At 43.9% G+C, this 19,386-nt stretch overlaps 2 protein-coding genes across 3 annotated transcripts in view; both read right to left on the bottom strand.

The window, feature by feature from the left end:
- The window catches only part of Raf (serine/threonine kinase raf oncogene), a 315,639-nt gene that overhangs the window by 200,362 nt on the left and 95,891 nt on the right, over nucleotides 1-19,386 (bottom strand). The gene's annotated exons all lie outside the window — the stretch shown is intronic.
- Nucleotides 57-11,813, bottom strand: LOC142818039 (uncharacterized). Of its 2 annotated transcripts, none has more exons than XM_075896228.1 (5): nucleotides 11,458-11,813; nucleotides 6,427-6,481; nucleotides 4,179-4,267; nucleotides 503-662; nucleotides 57-405 (listed from the first exon to the last, which is right to left on the bottom strand). In XM_075896228.1, the coding sequence occupies exons 1-5, from the start codon at nucleotides 11,602-11,604 to the stop codon at nucleotides 143-145; spliced, it is 714 nt and encodes a 237-aa protein (XP_075752343.1). In that variant the 5' UTR covers nucleotides 11,605-11,813; the 3' UTR covers nucleotides 57-142. The 2 variants fall into 2 exon arrangements, with proteins under 2 accessions (XP_075752343.1, XP_075752344.1); XM_075896229.1 differs by having other exon boundaries at nucleotides 6,427-6,489; nucleotides 11,458-11,597.

Genomic DNA, 19,386 nt, shown 5'->3' with positions numbered 1-19,386 from the left:
GCTTCCGAATCAGCATAAGCTAGCCGAACAGTGCACCACCGACAGTCTGCAGACTATTTATTCTTTGTTTTTTTTATTTATTTGGTACAACAAAAAATGTATACATTGAAAAATATATATACACAACTAAAAAAGGCCCGCTTTACTGCAGGCCAGGTTGCGTTGGGGGCACAGTGACAGTGGTGCTGTCAAGGCCCTGGCTGCTGTGGCTGGGCAGGAAGCCAGCTGCCGCGAGCAGCCGATAATCTGCACTCTGAGAGTGGGGATCATCGGGCTGCTCCACAACAAATGCTTCTCTGAAGCGCCGCTTCCTGCCCCCACAGCGATCACCAGACCCTGGCAGCCACCTCTTAATAAAGTTGAGGGCCTCCGCCTGGTCGCACCCTGCTTTTTGGCAGATGACATCTGCATACAAGAACAGAAATACCATAGTACACATGAAGCACTGCAGTACAGAGAATACACAAGGGTACACACACATAAAACAATGAACAAGTCTAACCTGTCACTAATCTACAGAGCCTCAGGTTCACAAAGGCCCTTTTCCCTTTTCTGCCATGAAGGCTGTACAACACTTGCACATCATGTGCCAATACAGCCTTCATGGCATTCACACCAATTTCTCGGAGGCCACGTCCCCCAATCTGCAGGAGGTGCTTGCGCTGTAAAAAAATGCAAGAAGCATAGATGGGGTAAACGCAACAGCACATCGAAATGTTTTCATGATAAAAATCTGCAAGAAGAGGACACTGAAAACAACAACTTGAATTTTTGGGCATCACAACATTTCATTGTTTTTTTACGCTAACTTCAACTCACTTGACCTAAAACGGTTTCCACATCAGCCCTCTCACACTCAGTGTGAGAACCTTTCAGAGTCCTTCTCTGAATGCAGTTTCGCTGTTATGAAATCAAATACAACACTGTTATAACCCTTAATAAATATTGATTCTAGCTATGAAATAGTATAATTACTTTGTACAGTGCTCAAATTCCAATACACGTTTCTTCGAGGTTACAATGTCTTTGCCTGAATGTTGACCAGGAGTAGCTTCTACAGGTGAAAAACGATAAAATATGTGGAATTCAAAAAGAAGCTTGGACATGTTTTCAATCAATGCATTGTAAGCAGAGCACAACAAGATAAATAAACATGATCAAGGCCTACTAAGAGGCAACCTTAGAGCGACCAAATCTTGGTCATAGATGAAACTGATAGAAAAATAAAGGTCGCACTAGATGGTCGCACCATTTGCTGTTTATATTTTTCTGTGATAGCCAACAAAGAGGCATGTCGCTATAGAAATCTCATCACAATACACAAAGGTGCATTTTTCTTCGCACTGCGAAATTGGGTGCATGTTAGATTTTTAAAAAAGTAAGAAATCGGCTAACACAAGGCAGGGTGAAGTGTAGCTCAAAGTAGAGAGAGCCGCAGCAGACACGAAATAGGGTGATAAATGAACAAAATTACTGAATGTCTGTTTTAAGCAGGCTATTGCTAGTCACTGCCCATCAAACACACGATGCCGCCTACATCGTCTGCTAGCTTAGGACAGTTCACTCGGACTTCACAGACTATAGTAAATACAGTTGAATCTCATTAATTCCAACACACTTAATCCGAACTGACGCTGTGGTCCTATCAAAGCTATACCACGCTCCGAAAATGCTCTCTGCACCCCGCCCAATCCTGCGGTGGCACTTCAGACACCTCATCGCTGTGCTTGAAGAAGAAAATGAAGAAAAGAAAGAAAAGACTGCGGTGGAATGTTTGCCAAATGCCAATCTGCGACATTCCTGTGCCCCGCTTCGGCTTTTTCCATCCCTGCCACGTAGAGACCCTTCTCCTCTTAGTACTGCGCATGAAGAGAAAGAGGGGAAAAAAAGCTGTCGCAGAGAGTTGGCTCTCTCATGCCGATCTGCAACGCGCCGGTGTCACGCTTCCTTGTTTTTCGTTCCTGCTCTGTAGAGACTCTTCTCCTTTCAACACCGCGCATGAAGAGAGAAAAAAAAAAAAAAAAAAGCTGCCGCGGAGTGTTTCTCTCTCGAATGCCGATCTGCTTTTCTCCAGGTGGAGACGCTCCTCCATTCTCATGGATTCGCTCGCAGGATTTCAAGCTGGACGGTTGTGCCCTCGCGATCTCCGACTTCAGCGTAGCTCCCGCCGACTGGTTCGCCCTCCGCGGTCTCCTGATGCCGTGTAGCTCTCGCATTGTGGCACCCCGCCCTTGGACTGCTTCGACCGGATCCCCACTTTCCTATCTCCTTCTTTTTTCCTCTCGTTGGCTGTCTTCTTCTGCTTCTACTTTCCTTCTATCCTTTTTATCCCTCCTTAACCCCACCCCTATAAGGCACTGCGCCGTGTCGCCTGAAGGCAGACAGAAATTAGGTGCCTTTTTCCTCTTCATTGTAACCACTACCACCACCACCATTCTCATCATGTGCTGGCCACGCTCCGGCTGCAGCGCAGATGGTAACAGTGGAAACACAGTTGTCTTCGAAGAGTGTCAGCACTGGACATTGCCGCGCGCAACTTCTTTTGCCAGGAGAATACTGAAGCCGAAGTACAAATGCTTTGCAAACTGCACGCAAAACTTGTTGACTCGTTGCAAGGCCAACGTGTACAGACATGTATTGACTACTTTAATTAATGACGGATGTCCTGTAATTTGTGAATAAAATTTCGCCATGCACATGCATCACTGCATGGTGAGCCCTCCGCTCGTTTACCGTATTTACTCTATTCTATCGCGCCCTCGATTGTAACGCGCGCCCGATTTCCACGGCAAAAAAAAAAAAAAAAAAAAAAAAAAAAACCTTAAGACATCGGTTGCAACGCGCACCCTTTTTTCTCGTTGGCCCGCTCGATCACACCACTCGCGAAAACGACTCTTTTTGAGAGCGTCTTCCGTTTAAATATGAAGTACGGGGGAAGCTTATGCCTATCTGACGTGCAACAGAGCATTGCTGTCACTCTAGTTTTACCGTGGCCCGATGTCAGTACACAAACTTGCTTCGCCCCTTTCTCCTAGACGGTTGTGGTGCCAGGCATGTCGAAGTAAAGAGGCGTGTGATTGGCATTCCCGATCTGCCCAAGCAGGTAGCCGTTGTTGTGCCGCAAGTTTAGGAGGAACCTCTGAAGACTCTGAAGCTTTTCTTCGTACTCCTCCGGCAACTTCCGGCATATGCCTGTTCGCCTTTTCTCTTCATAAAGTTCGTTAGCCAGCACCTGCTCGCTTTAAAATGGCTCTGCATTAGCCCTTTTTCTAAGGCTAACTGCATAGCCTGCACTTGGAGCAGTTCTGTCGTCACGGGCCGCTGTGCCACTCACTGCTTAATCACATACTCGCCGAGCAGCTTTTCAATTTGTGGAAACCGACCCTGCTGTGGTCCACTGAAGCCTTTGCGTGAATCTTTGCTGTCGACAATATTCTGCTTTTGTTTCCGCCAGTCCCACACGCACGTTTCGGGAACTCCGAATGACCGCGATGCGGCCCGATTTCTGTCCGTTCCGGCACACGCGACGACTTTTCTTTTAGAAGCAGCATTGTGGTGCACTCGTCGAGTTTTTGGAGTCGGCCCTACCATGCCGTCGATGCTAATGTACAACAAGATGACGAACTCCTCAGCACACGTATGAAGTGCCGCGCATGGGAAACACATAGGCAGAAATGACCGACGTGCCATGCCGACGCACGTAGGGGGCGGCCATTTTGTAAGTGGCGATGGCAATAGAATGACCATATTCATTTTTTTTTTTCGTACTCGATTCTAACGCACATGCGATTTATGAACTCTTTTAACCGGAAAAAAGGTGCGTGTTAGATTCAAGTAATTACGGTAACTTTCATTATTTTGAACTTCTTTTAATTTGAACAAATTTTCTGGCCTCTTTGAGTACGAATTATTCATATTCGATTGCAGTACAGTGGCTCATGAGATAACCTGACTAGTTTGTTTCCCGAAACACAGTATCTTAAAGCAGTACTAAATTTCTGCATGTTACATAGGCATATTAAAAATCGGGAAATATACACCAAAGCCGCAGCCACAGCTTTACTCTGCACAGCTGCCTCTGCTGCCTCCACTTCTCCAATCGTACCAGCAGGCAGCCGGGGAAGGTCAGAGGGGCGCTGTGCTGGCTGGGCGTGCTGAGGCACGGACAAGAGCCGTACCTTGTGCTTCAGCTGTCGCACCTCCTGCAGAACCTCTCTTTGTTGCTGCCGCATGCCAAGTTGGATCCGCAGGATCCGTAGCAATAGAGCTGAAACATACAAGAGTACATACTATATTTACTCGCACAATTTGCATCTTCACATAATTTGCTCACCAGTATAATTAGCCAGCCTGCTTTACTACAAGAAACTTTTTGCTCGCATACTTTGCCCTCCCCAACCAGCCCGAGCCACCTTGCCAGCACACACACAGACACATTTGACTTCATGATGCTCTGGTCAGGCACATCTCTTGTCGAGCAGGCGAGTGCAGTCTTACACAAAATGGACTGAGTGCAAGGTCCCTTCTTCCATGAACTTTTATGCTTTCCCTAGAATATCGAACTTGAAAACTGAAACCTGTTTATGTGTAGTCCGAAATGCTTAAAGGTTTGCCTCCTATCTTCCCACCTCTTCCACGGCAAGAATGTATTCCCGAGACACAGCACAGATGTTGAACGCGTGCAAGGACCTGTCACATCAACTAGATGAGGCAGGTTTTCGCACTCATTTTTTTTTTTTTTTCGGTTTCGCCATCTGGCCATTGCGTTTTTACCGTTCCTTGTGATAGGCTACGATAATTATATACGAGGCAGATTGCTGTTATAAAGCAAAGCTTACCGAAGAAAACTGAAACCGTGCTACCGCTAAGCACATCAGCGTGGAGTTCTTCGACATGCAATATTCAGTATGAGAGCCAGCAGAAGAGTGCGTTGAATAAGACTTAGCATAGAAGCTTGGGTGTGTTGGTTAGATATCGGAGGGAACACAACGCAATAGAAGACTGGGACAAGGAATGGACACACACACACACATGAAGGGCGACACACACAGCACTGTGTTGGCATCGCGCTTCCTTGTCTGCATCTTACTTTACGTTGGGTTCCCGACAATTATTGGAGAGTACTTATGTTCTCTGGTATAACCCTGTCGTGGGAACTGGTTTTTGTGAGCACTGTTCGGAAGAACTTCAAGAAAATGGGGGCATTTGAACAGGCTTAGCAAACAAATGACAATCCGCTTTGAGACAGCTGTGACAGCGCCTGCAACATATATTCCCAGTTGAGCTTTCAGGCCAGCGATTCCTACTAGCTTCGCACATGACCGGATTGACAAAAAAAGTACACATAATACGCGAGTATATACCGCATTTGACTCTGTAGCTTTGATGAACCAGGCAGATACAAAAATTTATCCAAAACTCTATTGATTCTGTTGCAAAATTATTCAACAAACAAATTGCGATGTTATCCATGTTACTATACGATTGTGGCACTTTACCATTGCAGCTTTCCAGGAGGCACACATAGTGCAGCGTTAGTTCACCACTCGCAGTTAATTGTATGCAGTAGGTTGCTCACAGCAACTGACTGCATGCAATGGTGAACATCTTGCATGCTTGCACCGCTGTTTCAGCATGCTGGCTGCTTCCCATACGGCTATCAATTGATGTTCACAAAATTGGGAAGATGAAGAAAGACTACACAGTGCCCTCTGGCCACCCTATACTCCAAACCTCCAGCCAACAAACAAACAAAAGAAACAGAAGTATGCAAATGAATATTATTCCTAATGCAGCTGGAATGGAGTGTAGTTTTCACCAATTCTGTGTGTTAAGTCAATATGGAGTGAGTTAACTCCATAAAGTAGCTTTTCTCATAACAGTGTTCACTCTATTGTAACACAAGGAGTGACTTCATAACATCTAGAAGGAAAAATAGAATCCTCAGTATTTGATACAAATGTGAGGCTCTACCTTAAAACAACAATAATCTGGAAAAAGAACTCAATACATTCGAAAAAAAAAAGGTAGCACAGGTGATCCCCTTTACAAGAGACACTGATGTAACAAACGGGAATAAGAGGCACCAGTGTGCAGGCTGACATTTGGCCCATCATGCATCAGGCACTCCGTAGATGCGCCTGTGCAGCCGGGAGCCCTGCAGTCAAGCATGCTGAGCAAGACTGTTGACCACTGTACAATGACACATTGCCACAAAATTTCAAAACTTCATTTCACAGACTTCTGCAAAAGCTTCTTACACTCTTGCATAATTTTTGCACAAGCTTTTCTCATTCTTGCGTGATTTTCGTCAGAACATATAAGTGTTGGAAGTTGTATGTCCCCAAAAACTTGCACAATACAAATAGCATACATTAAAGTCTATCACTTAATACGTGCATAGTGTAACAATGAAAGGAAACTCACGCATGGTTTGCTCCGAGCCTTCCCCGTGCGGTGCCTCCTTGAGCCTTGGAGAGCACTGTACAGCTAGAGCAAAGTAGCATCAATCCAGTGTTAATGGCAGGTTAACAAGACAACAAAACTAACCCCCATATTCATAAACGCTCCCCGACTCGACTTTCACCCTTCACTTGACAGAGTTGAGTACTCTGCCGCTGCTCGTTTGAAAGCGACGCTGCGCTACTCGAGAATCACAGCAGATTATTGCTGACATGCAGCAATTTTCTCTGCTTAGAGACGGTGCTCTCATCAGCCATCTCAAGTGAAGGTGAAACGTTGAGTGGAGGGACGTTCTAGAATACGGGGGTAAGATTGGTTGCAAGAACACTACAATAGACACACTTAATTTTTACACTTCATCTATATTGTACAGCTACACACATTCTGCATCCTTATAATGCAACATATACATGCAGGCTTATAAAGTAAACACTGTAGGCTGCTCAAATAACACCTACACAAAAAAATTACCCAAAAGTGGCCATGCGCAAAGTACTTTTATTTGAAACTCACAAAACTTTTGCGGTGATGGAGAATAAATAAGACAGGTTACGCTTGGAGGCACATGAGACCTTCGCAGCTTTCATAAAGTACAAAAAACAATATGGTATGTGTGTGTGTATGTACGCATGAAGCTTCAGCCAATTTTATCCGGTTTCTTGAAAGAATCGACTATGAATTTTATGGCACCTGTGTCCTTCAGCGCAATTGAAAGCCTGCTGATCAGTGTGTGATATTGTGGAATAGTTACATGGAAAATGGTGTGAAACACCTAAAATCAAATTTTTCTAGCTAGGAAATATGCAGCTGTGTAAACACAACACATGCTGCAAACAGTGGGAGGTGACCAAAAGAGTGATTTGAGTGTAAGCGGCAGTATTCCGCATTCATGCACCCCGCCATTTTCAACTGTTGCCCAAAAGCAGCACCACTTCAGCGTGCTACTTTTTTTTTTACATTAAAAACAGCACGGAATACAGCGAGGATGAAAGCAACATATGCAATTAAATTTTGAGCACTATTTATGGTGCGCATGATTGATTGATTGATATGTGGGGTTTAACGTCCTAAAACCACTATATGATTATGATAGACGCCGTAGTGGAGGGCTTTGAAAATTTAGACCACCTGGGGTTCTTTAGCGAGCACCTAAATCTGAGCACACGGGCCTACAACATTCCCGCCTCCATCGGAAATGCAGCTGCAGCAGCCGGGATTCGAACCCGCGCCCTGCGGGTCAGCAGCCGAGTACCTTAGCCACTAGACCACCGCGGCGGGGATGGTGCGCATGAAAAAAAAAAAAAGGCCTTTGTACAACGACGAATTCATAATTTGCTTTCACGGACCTTCTGTTAGGCTGCACCACATACAGATTTTTTGTGGCTTTCAAAAGAGATTTGAAAAAAAAAATAAAAAATAACCGTGTTTACTCTCGTCATGAGCGCACTCACTAAGTCACCCTCATTTCATTCGCCAAAATTTTGAATTTTTTTTCCTCCACATATGAAACACACACCTTACGTTCATCCGCTGAAGTCCCACGGGCTCCCCCCCCCCCCCTGCCGCCTTCGCTCGCTGCCACGTGCCATTTTATTTTTGTTTCTATTTGTTCACAGAACGTCCCCTGTATTTTTTAATTATCTCTTGTAACATATGTGGCATTATCTTGTTCCCGAGGTGCCACAGGTGCTCTGCTATGTAGATGCACCATTAAACTAGTATTTTTGATCAACTGTGCATTTCTGATGTTTACCTTGCAAGTACGTAAAACTGGCATGCTTCTTGATCTACGATACACATGTGGCTTGTCTCACTTTGAAGGAAAAGTTAGCATACAATGGTGTAAATGCTTAGAATTTAAAATATTGAGGCAGCAGCACACCGGAGATGATCATATGGTAAAAAAACAAGTGCTGCCTTATTACTGGCAAGTTGTCACTTATATGTACAAATAAATTTTGCGAGCTAAAAAAAGTACAAAAGTACAGCGAGGCTATGATGTGGTTCAACCTGTGGATTCGCTTCATTTATCACGCCATATGATGAAGCTTCCTTTGGTAAAACTGCTCAGATAAGAAAAAAAAGTTTGCTGTCCAATACAGCAACTATACAAAGTGTGCACGTGCATCTCGCAGCGCCTTTTCGTCACTTCTGAAATGCGCCACCAACATGCCCGGGCACCAACCGAATCTATCGCCTACAACTGCCATGTTGTCTCCTCGTGCTTGCACCCGTTTAGTTTTGCCTCACGATGCAAGTTTGAGAAATTATGAGCTGCTAGTGAGGCAAGTTGATTTAGTAGTCCACGTAGAGGGAGCAGAGCTTAGGGTGTTTCTTCGCTGAAAGTTATAACCTGAAATTGAGAACGCACATTCCGATTTTCCTAAAAGTACCAGCGTATTTGGCTGGTGCAGATTAACAAAAGCTACTTGAAGAAACTTTGCAATATTTGCATCTTCAGGTGCAACTTCATTACGGGTAAGTGCCATAGCCAAGTATTTACCTGCAAACAGATATAGCTTACCAAGATACTGTACATACAAACTTGTCCGCAGTTAAAATCATGATGGCGAGGAAGGCGGTTAAAATCGTGATGGCGATCGCGGAGATTTGGTATTGCATTGAAACAAACTATAAAGAATGGGAAACAATATTAGTTCACTTTGAAGTATAGCCGATCGGTTCAAGTTGGGCGTCAGGATTTTTTTTAATTAGTCAATTAATTCTATACACGGTCTCTATCATGTTCAGTGACTCCACTGTACATTAGCGTACAACAAAAGCAAAATACAAAGTGAAAAGTGTGTTAAAGCATATGCGAAAAATAAAGTGATGACTGGCATTACCGCGGCACACACCACGCAAAGTCGCTATCTGCCTTGTATAATATTTTCCTCGACTATTTCCACAAATTGCAATCAAAGAGGCTCAAGCTCAACATCAGCACTGTTTAAAACGCTTGGGGGGGGCATTGCTACTTTGGTGGCGTAGGCCGTGACAATATAATCATAATATTATATCTTGTAAACTTGCCTAGCTCTGCACGACTAGTTTTCCATGGGAGCAGCTGCGCTTCGCACATCCACTCTTAAAATTGCGACTCGAGAGATTTTGAGCTTTCACTTGTTTTTTGGACCAGGCAATTTGTAGTGAAAGCAAGATAATAGGCCCTCATAGGTTGCGGCGGGCAGCCGGTGTACGCCGTGGCTGGTATATGTGTCGCATATCTTGATTATCTGGTCTTGTATCGAGTGAACGAGCGAGGCCTTCCTAATCCAATGAGCTCGTTAAAGTAAGACAACAAAAAACCACAATGCTTCCACATCGTTCACAGCAACAGATGACGAGCCCCCAACAAACCGCACTGCAGCACGTGAACTGCCGTAGGTACCCAGGGAGTTACCCGGGCATGGCGGGAGAGGGCGACAAGGGCAGAAGTGACATCACAGGAACACTATGTATAAAGGGGACATTTAAAGACTTTTTTCCCATTTTTAAACTTCGTGCACTGTTCTGTCACAATTTATAGCTCAGAATAGTTGTATTCTGAAAAGGGCACTAATTCATAAGCCCAATGGTTCAAGGATGGGTGCATTTAGGGGGCCCATTCTACGTTTTACTTATGCCCTTCAAGAACTTGCTTACAAGGCCAAAGTCCTGTTTCAGAAAGAACACGCTAGTGCATGGCCAGCAGTCCGTCAAGCATTAGTGCTGGTGAGATTTGGAAATGCAGCGCATGAGCATCCTCATCTGCTACTTCTCTGCTCAGGCTCTCGGGGCTTACTTGCGAGGCACGGTCCTTCGCACTTTTCATTTTCACACTGTAAATCAACTGATACCAACTCTGCCTTCCAATATTTAATAAACCAATATTTCATGGTCACGAGGACGAGCTTAAAATGTTTGCTACATCAGACCTGAACAGCATTTTGAGTCATCGAAACTTGCTAGCTGCAGCGAGCATTATGCAAAAAATATGATGTGCTTTACGGTGACAACTTGCGAAACACTGCAGCAACGATTAAAATCATGCATTTTTTGTGCTCACAGGAAATCCCTGAAGCAGGAGGCACTGGGCTAGATAAATTGCGCAGCTAAAATACGGATGCACTTTCCAATGCTGTCATGCGTACAGGCGGAGAAATGGCAGACAAAACTGGGTGCACCCCGATTCTATGCGCATGCGTCCCATTCACAAGCCTTGCTGCCAGTTAGCACCACATGGCTCACTGTCCACGAGCTCGCTTGTTTCCTGTAACAGTGGACCATACGGTACACCTATTTAAAAACGAGGATAGAATGTATATAATGCAGCATCTGATGAAGCCATGACGTTGTGTTGCTGATGAAATCTGGAACTCTAGTTAGTACCCTTATTGTTAACCAGCCGACCGACTAGCAAAAAGATTTGCGACTGAAATGATGGCATCTACACCTGCCCTTAAAGGGACACTGAACAAAGTTTTTGCCGCCGAGATTTTCAGCCAAAGCAAAAGATCGGGCCATGAAATTCATAGACAATAATAATTTCAAGCAGAAACTACGAAAACATACTGAATTTAATGAGCCTTTTACAAAATGCCGCGTCTAGCTCTTAGACACGGCGTTTTCTAAAAGGTCGCGACATTTATTTTTCAAGTTTTTTTTTTTTGTTATTCAAGACAAATCTACGGTGCATTGTTCACAGAAAACAAAATTGCCTCGGTAAGATTTCTTTGCGAGCAGCTTACTAATTTTAAGGCAGGCGCGTTGATTCGTGAACTGAAGGATGCGAGTGATCGATCTTGCCTGCTAGTGGCTAGGCGACAAAGGCTTTAGCTCATGTCCTGGTGTAGCTAAGTCACGCAAATGGAGCAGAAAATGTGCATTATCATTTATTTCACCTAAATATCACACGTATGTGACTTATTGCCGGTGACAGGTGATCAGGATGAAGTCGACAAGTTGCAAATCTGAACAAGAATTCACTCGAATGAAAAACCAACCTATACTCACGTGCACGGTGAAGTCGAACACGTCGTCCGTCAATGTTGTCGCTGATGCCCGAAGGAAAAGAGAAGAGGACAAGCGACGGGGTCGTCTCTTTCTATAAAGTCGGCAGAACTGCCAGAACGGCCAACACAAAAGGCATCGGGTTGACATTCCTCCATCTGGGCATCAGTCGCTCCACCCGGGCATGCAGCTGCTACTGGTTCTACTACTATCCTCTTCCCCGTGCCTCTTCCCGACATTGCAGTGTTGCTGCCATACTCGCGAACCTTTTTAAATTAAAGCACGCAATCATGTATTATCGTGCGCCATACTAAACTTAAAAACAGTGCGCCGGTACATGAGCTCACGAAGCGCGGTCCACGCCATCACAAGAGCAATTAGAGAAATGAAACAAAGAAAACAGAGTCAGTCAGTCAAGAACTTTAATATATGGTCCTGAGGAGTTTAAGCCACCAGGGTGCCCACGTGGGACATCCTAGCAGCCGCTACCGTAGGCGACGCCCGAGTCGGGGCGGGAACGTGGTGGCGTTCCGCCAGTTCTTGGGCCCTCTGGACTGCCTTAAGTTGGTTTCGGAGATTGGGGCTCCTGAGTGCCTCCTCCCAGTCGGACTCACTGGTGAGAGGTCCCTGAGGTAACGCGGGACATTGCCAGAGCATGTGCGCGAGTGAACAGTACACTTCTGTGCAATCTGGGCACTGTGAATTTATGTCTGAGTTATAATGGCTGAGTCGGCCCCGTGATGGGTACGATCTCGTTTGTAACATTCTAAAGGCTACTTCTTGCGCGCGTTCTAGTTTTGAATGGGGTAAAGGGTATCGGCTTCTGTTGTGTCGGTAGTGGGAGGTAATTTCATGGAAGGTGAGTAGTGGGTCATTAAACTGCACGTCTGGGCCCAGCTCTTCGGTGGCTGATTGATCGTCACGGCGGGTCAGTTCTCGTGCTCGATCATGAGCCATTTCGTTGAGGTTGGGACAGAAGTGTATAAAATATTTTGTCTCAATACGATCCGCAATCCAGTTTGCTGCAGCGGCTTTTGGCTCTGTATGAACGGCCAAACCAGTGCCAAGCCAAGCTTGCGTCCCTGATCAGCTGTTTGTTTCCATCGAGAATTCAACAGTGAACTGGGAATTTGTTTCGATGATATTGCTAAAGGGCTTGAAATTGAATATTTCTCTACGTACTACTGCTGTACTTTTCCTCTCTGTTTCCTGATCACAGTGATGAGATTGAGGAGGTTACAATTTAGAAAACAGCAAGTGCAGCTCAAGCATTGCTAGTATCGCTGTTTCGGTAATAAAATGTTACAAAGAGTTTGCCCCGCGACCTGCTTGCCGTGTTCAAGGACCCAGTAGAAATTTACGGTGCCGCGTTTGAAAGAGTTGAATAAAATTGCAATATTACGAAAGAAAGGCTCTGAAGCAACATCGCATTTTATCAGGCCTACACCTCCCACACCTAGACGAGTGGAACTCGTCGATATTATCTTGCAAAGCTGTGTATAATATTTAAAACACATTCTTTAGCCTACGATGAATTGTTCTCTCGTGTGGCTTCTCCATTTGGTACTGTCATGTTAACTTACAAAGGCAACTTTCCATATTTAGTCTCTTTAGATGTTGCAAAAGCTTGACACGTGGTGTGTATGCCATACTGATAATTCTCCTCGTAACCTGGGTCCGCCTCTTTAAACAGCGTCGCATTTTATTGTTCGCAATTGTGTTTGTTTTATACTGTAAGCGAGCTGTGTGATTTCATCAATATTCACGAGTGTTCCCTGACTATACAAACACGTGCGTCTTATTTGGTGCGGTGCACGTTTGTATGTAGCAAAAAATGTCATTTCGTCAGCGTGTGTCTGCATACACTTGCATGCCCTGCAGTACGTGTACATAATTAATGCAGTAAGGACTGCAATGCATAGCCTTGCATGGGACATATATTTCATGCACCCTCAGAGAAATGTTGTTTGTTATGAGCCTACTGTTTATCATTACATTTTTTTTTTCGTTAAAGTTTCATCTCCATATAAAGCAGCTGTATACAGGCACGAGCTTCAGCAGCTTCCTCGTTGTTCCATTTTAAATAAAAACACCAAGCCTACCCGAATCAATGATCTGTTTGCTATCATTACTGTTATGTGTTCTACGATGTGCACAAGGAGAGTAGTATACAAAAAATAGGGAGGGAATTGAATGCCCTGCCTGCATGGCTGCGCCGTTTCACAAGATCAGGCGCTGCGCTGTGAAGCTTCCTACCGGCCTGCAGAAATTTAAGGGAGCGTACAATAGCGTGGTTCAAGAGGACTTGTGGGGAATACTAGACACACTGGGTGTAAAAGATGGAGTCACTAATCGTTTAAAGGAAATCTATAAAACTAACAAGGTAGTTAAAAAGTGGGAAAAACAGGTATCCAAGCCCACAGTGGTGAAACGTGAACTTAGGCAGGCGCGCCCACTGTCACCCTTCTTATTCATTATGTACCTACAAGGATAAGAGGCCAAATTAGAGGCAAGGGGACTTGGCTTCAACCTCTCTTTAGTCAAACAAGGAAAACTCATTGATCAGGCACTACCAGCATTAATCTATGCAGATGATATAGTGCTAATGGCCGACAACAAGGAAGATTTGCAGAGGTTGATGGACATCTGCGGTAATGAGGGAGATAGGTTAGATTTTAGATTCAGTTAGGAAAAATCTGTAGTCATGATCTTTAATGATAACAAAGGTAGTGAGCTTAGAATACAGGAAGTCACGCTAGAGATAACAGATAAATACAAACAACTGGGCGTATGGATAAGCAATGGGACCGAGTACCTGAGGGAACACGAAATATGCGTGACGACTAAAGATAACAGGAATGCAGCAGTGATGAAAAATACGGTACTGTGGAATTACAATAGGTATAATGTTGTGAGAGGAATATGGAAAGGGGTCATGGTTCCTAGGCTGACGTTCGGCAACGCGGTCTTGTGCATGAGGTCAGAAGTTCAAGCAAGATTAGAAATTAGGCAACGTGAAATATGTAGGCTTGCTTTAGGAGCTCACGAGAATACACCAAACCAGGGAGTACAAGGTGATATGGGATGGACATCATTTGATGGCAGGGAAGCTAGCAGCAAGATAAAATTTGAGAAGCGATTTAGAGAAATGGGGGAGGAGCGTTGGGCTAGGAAGGTTTTCAGCTACTTGTACATGAAGAATGTCGATACAAAATGGAGGAAGCGAACCAGGAAATTGACTGGTAAATACTTAGAAAACAGCAGGTGGCCAAACCAAAGAGAACTATCGGTTAAGAAGAAAGTGAAGGAAACGGAGACTGACATGTGGAGAATCGGCATGATTAAGAAGTCCGCACTAGAGATCTATCGAACTTTTAAGCTGGAAATTGCCAAGAAAAGGATCTATGATAATACTCGGGGTAGTTCTCTACTGTTTGAGGCCAGGACGGGAGTATTGCGAACCAAGACATATCGGGCCAAATATGAAGAGGTAGACACAATATGCAGTGCGTGCGAAGAGAAAGAAAAAACTGCCAAACACTTGACAATGCTCTGTAAAGGGCTTCACCTTATAGTTCAAGATGATGGTGCAGAGTTTTTCAAAGCACTGGTGTTTAGGGACAGGGAGGGCAAAATAGACTTTAAGCGGGTAGACTTAACTAGAAGGAGGTTATCTGATTGGTGGCTTAAGTCAAGGCACGATTGAAAATTAAACCCTTCACTTCAAAGTACCCGTCCAACTTTACTATTTAAAGGGGAAAAAAAAATCTAGTGGTTAGTTCACTAAGCATTACGGCTAGGTGACGTTAGCCGCCGCCCGATCTAAAGGGTACGGCCACATCCATCCATCTATTCAGCCAAGAATATGCTCTCTGGCTTGTTGCTCCAGGCCTAGTCAGGTAGATTTTCTGGCCTCACCGTTGAATTGTTTGCTCGGGTTGTGGCTTGCAAACATTGCGGTTTGGGCTTCGTATCATCTTGTTCCGTCATCATGTCCTCCAAGTGGAGGACATGCCGCAGTGTGAGGAGGGAGTACGACAAGGCGCTGATAGAATGAGCTATCAGTCTTACCAGGCAGGCGGTTGAGAGCGCACCGAGGCAGCTGACGCACACCAGCACTATCCGCTTCCTGTATAATAAAGGCTAGGGAATTATAGAAACACAGAGCAGAAATCAACTCTTGTGCCTCTCTCATGCACTCACAAGGCGGAACCTGCTTCGAACACTGAGGACCGAGCTAAGCAACACCATGCGTGACGATAAATCATGGTCTCCTATTGCAATAATGATTAAGGCACGCATGCAACTTAAACCATTGTCACACAAGATGAATTCACAACACCATCGAAGTGAACCCAAGGCACGTGCTGATTATTATGTACGGTACTAGCGCTAAATTCATGCAGACGTTTAGTTGGCACAGCAGTAGGCCTAGTTGAAGGAATGGCCACAGCTACTGCTCTGATGGAGAACGGACTCATTAACATCTTCATGTAGATTAAAACGGCTTACCCCGAAATGGCTGGGAGTGTCACGCTATCCCTAGCAGTGGCACATGCAGTTGCATATTTAACGATTACAGAAATGGCGTACCGATTTCCAAAGCACCTATCAATACTTCCGTCAAGGCGTAGCACCAAACACTTTATCGCACATTTCGGTAAACATTCCTTTTTCTCCCAATCTGGTGGCTAGGCATGACTACGCCCAAGAATAAGCATGTTATTATGTATGTCGGAGGTATTTTCATCTGATCCCTGAAAAATTATTTCCCTAAACCCATGGAAAAAAAACAAAATGGAATTCGCACCTGTCATCACATTGCACCCCATCACAGGAATGGGAGCAGTTTGGCCTGGCGCTCAATACTCCCTTACGCTTAATCAGAGCTCGGTCTGGCACCAGCTCCAGACAAAACCATTTATAATCTCCTGTCTGGCACATCTGTTTTACTCTGCTCTCTCTCAACCAGAGTGCACCATGTACCTGTGGTTCACCCCTGGTGGATCTTTTTCACTGTTTGTGAATTGCACACAGCCCTTACTGATAGATCCTATTCCCAATTCTTCACTATTCTCATGGGAGGTCACTCTTTGGGCAGCTTACATCACGACATGTGCGTGTCATGATGTCAGCGCCGTCTTTTTCAGAGTCGGCGCCGTCTTTTCTTTCTCTTTTGCTCCTTCCCTGTCCTGTGTTTCTGGTGTTGCGCTGCAAACAAGTGAAGATGTTAAAGAACACCAGATGGTCAAAATTTGCTTCTCATTAATATATCGTGGTTTTGGGAATTAAAACCCTAGATATATTGAAAGAAGATGCATGAAAAGGGAAGGATGATATTGGAAACTGGCAAAAAAGGGATGACAGACTTCTTAAGCTATGCTGCCATTGAGATTTTCAGCTGTTCACGCAATTCTCACACGTGGCTTTGATGCAGCTATGCACATATCACACAAGCATGCTGACTGTACAGTTAGTATAACTGCAACCTTCATGTACCCAGCCTTCATGTACCCTCTATGACATTTCAGAACATCTGAGTCAGTGTTAGCATCAAGTTATGTTCTTCATGCTGGGGAACCAGTGTGATGAGTTACCATTTCTACAGAATGAAGCCCTGTCTACCTGGAACAAGCTGCAAGATATATAACTAAATGGCCCTTTTCAGGGCCAGTCAATCTCTATCCGGCTTGGATGCACCAACTGATTCCCTTTATCATCAACCCTCAATAAAACTAGCAAATGTTTGTACATGTGCAATCAGTGTCATTCAATATCTTAGGAAATGCTTGTGAAGCAATTTCAAGGAGAATCGTTTTTCTGGTCTCATAGTGAGGCATTAGGAACACCTTAGTCACACCAAATGCCATTATTCAATGAGAGGAACAAGAGAAATATTTCACTGGGAACTATGAAGTAAACAAAAAAACAAATGTTTTCAGATACTACGAGATCATTTCATAAAAAAGCTCAGAAGTTGCTATGTGTGGCCACATTTAATCTGTGCAAGCATCGTGTGGTTATAAAATTCTGTACCAAACATAGGTTCAGCTTTCTGGAATAGACTGTGCTGCACAAGCTAGCTCAGTGCATGCATTTCTGTACCCTGCCAGAGAATATTTTTACCACCAGTATGTTGTAACGTGAAGTGAAATGGTGATTGCATTCTAGGGCGCGTCCTGCAGGACCCCAATAAAGTTGTTTCACTTGATCGGTTGGTGTGCTGTAAGCAGAACATTTCCAAGAAAAATCGTATAGTTTGGAGGAGGACTTAAGCAAGGAAAGGTGTAGATAAAACACTGGATTCACTGGCATTATCCTCACCAAGTATAACATTGTTTTTCTGGTGAAGCTTTGTGTCTGAACAGCGAGCAGGATAAGCTGGTAAAAACATGCAAAATGGGAAGTCTAGCACAGCAATCTGTGCAGTACTGCTCATTTCATGGAGCATTAATTTCACAGGCTTTGCTCATTGTTAGCGTTAAGCCTATATTATGTCCACTGCAGGGTGGAAGCCCAATCAATGTTCCCTGTCCTGTATAAGCCAATTTCATATTATGGCTGATAATTTCTCGATCTCATTGGAACTAATCACCTGCCACCCTCTGCTATATTTCATGTGTCCTAATATAAATTAATTGACATTACTGACCTGTCATCCATCTTTTTTTCTCATTCCCAACTAATGCATTCATTTTTGATAAACTCTGCTTTCTTCTCATGTCTCAATATTATGCTTGCCTTTTTTCATTTTTCTGAAACATTATCTTTGCTCAGAAGCTAGAAGTTATCAGAAAGAACATAACGACATTCTACCTCCTGAGCATATGGCATCATCAATACGAAAATGTAATAAAAGTGAGAAAACATCCTATCTATATAAGAGGCCCTAAAATACTGCAGGAGGCAACAAATAAACTGGTATTTGTATAAAGGCAGGGACAAAAACTTTGACTACTGTCACTTATTCTGATTCTTGGGACATCTTTTTTAGTACATCATAACACATAATTACACATTTACACAATTTACACAGAGGAATTGCCACCACATGCATTGGGGCCACCCTTAAGAAGTCATGTGAGCACAAGGATGAGGTAAGCCTTAAAAACCAGATTAAAAGACTAAAGGATGCTGGATATCCCAACAGCACCATCACACCCGTGTGCTAAACCCTCCTGCAGAAAGTCAAGTTAAACAAAACAGGACCAAAATAAAAACAGAATGACCAAAGATCTTTGCATGCTATACCGTACGTACATAAGGTGTTTCACAATATAAAGAAAATAGCGAGCCGATATGATTTTATCTTGTTACTTGCCATCCCTTGCAAGTTTTCAAAAGTGTGTGTACTAAAAAGCAACAGGAATAGCCATTATTTCACCATTTGTCACGAGAATAGGTATACTGAATGCCAATATAATGTTATGTATGAGATACTATTGACACGTGGAAACGTAAACATAAGACAAACTGGGCAATGCCCCAATGTTTGAGCAAGACAGCATGCTTAAAATGTTAAGAATGGCTATGGTAGTCGCATGGCCATACACTGTAAAGAATGTAAGTGCAGTTCTATGTTTCATAAAACACTGTTTTTGAAAAAGCAAGAACAAGAAATGAAAGAGAGACTGTGAAAGCATTTTCTTGTCAGGAAGGCCATGGATCAGTGCATCAGTATACCTTCACTCATCCATTCGGAGAGAGAGTATTCTTTTCTCAGTTAAGATTATATTATCATGGTCTCACATGTGTCGTTGTGCATGAGCACTGTTCTTGTACTCTGTAAAAAAGTGGGCGTAGTACCTTCAATAAAATTTAGTTGGCAGTCAGCGCTCTTTCCTGTCCTTTTTGTCTCTTCCTGAACTTCTCTCACTGTTACTAGAACACAACCACGATGAACTAACTTGCCCAGATTAAGCTATTGTTGAC

This window comes from Rhipicephalus microplus, chromosome 5 (genome assembly GCF_043290135.1).
Source record: "Rhipicephalus microplus isolate Deutch F79 chromosome 5, USDA_Rmic, whole genome shotgun sequence".
Classification (NCBI taxonomy): Eukaryota; Metazoa; Arthropoda; class Arachnida; order Ixodida; family Ixodidae; genus Rhipicephalus; species Rhipicephalus microplus.
This window is presented reverse-complemented; position numbering and strand designations above follow the sequence as displayed.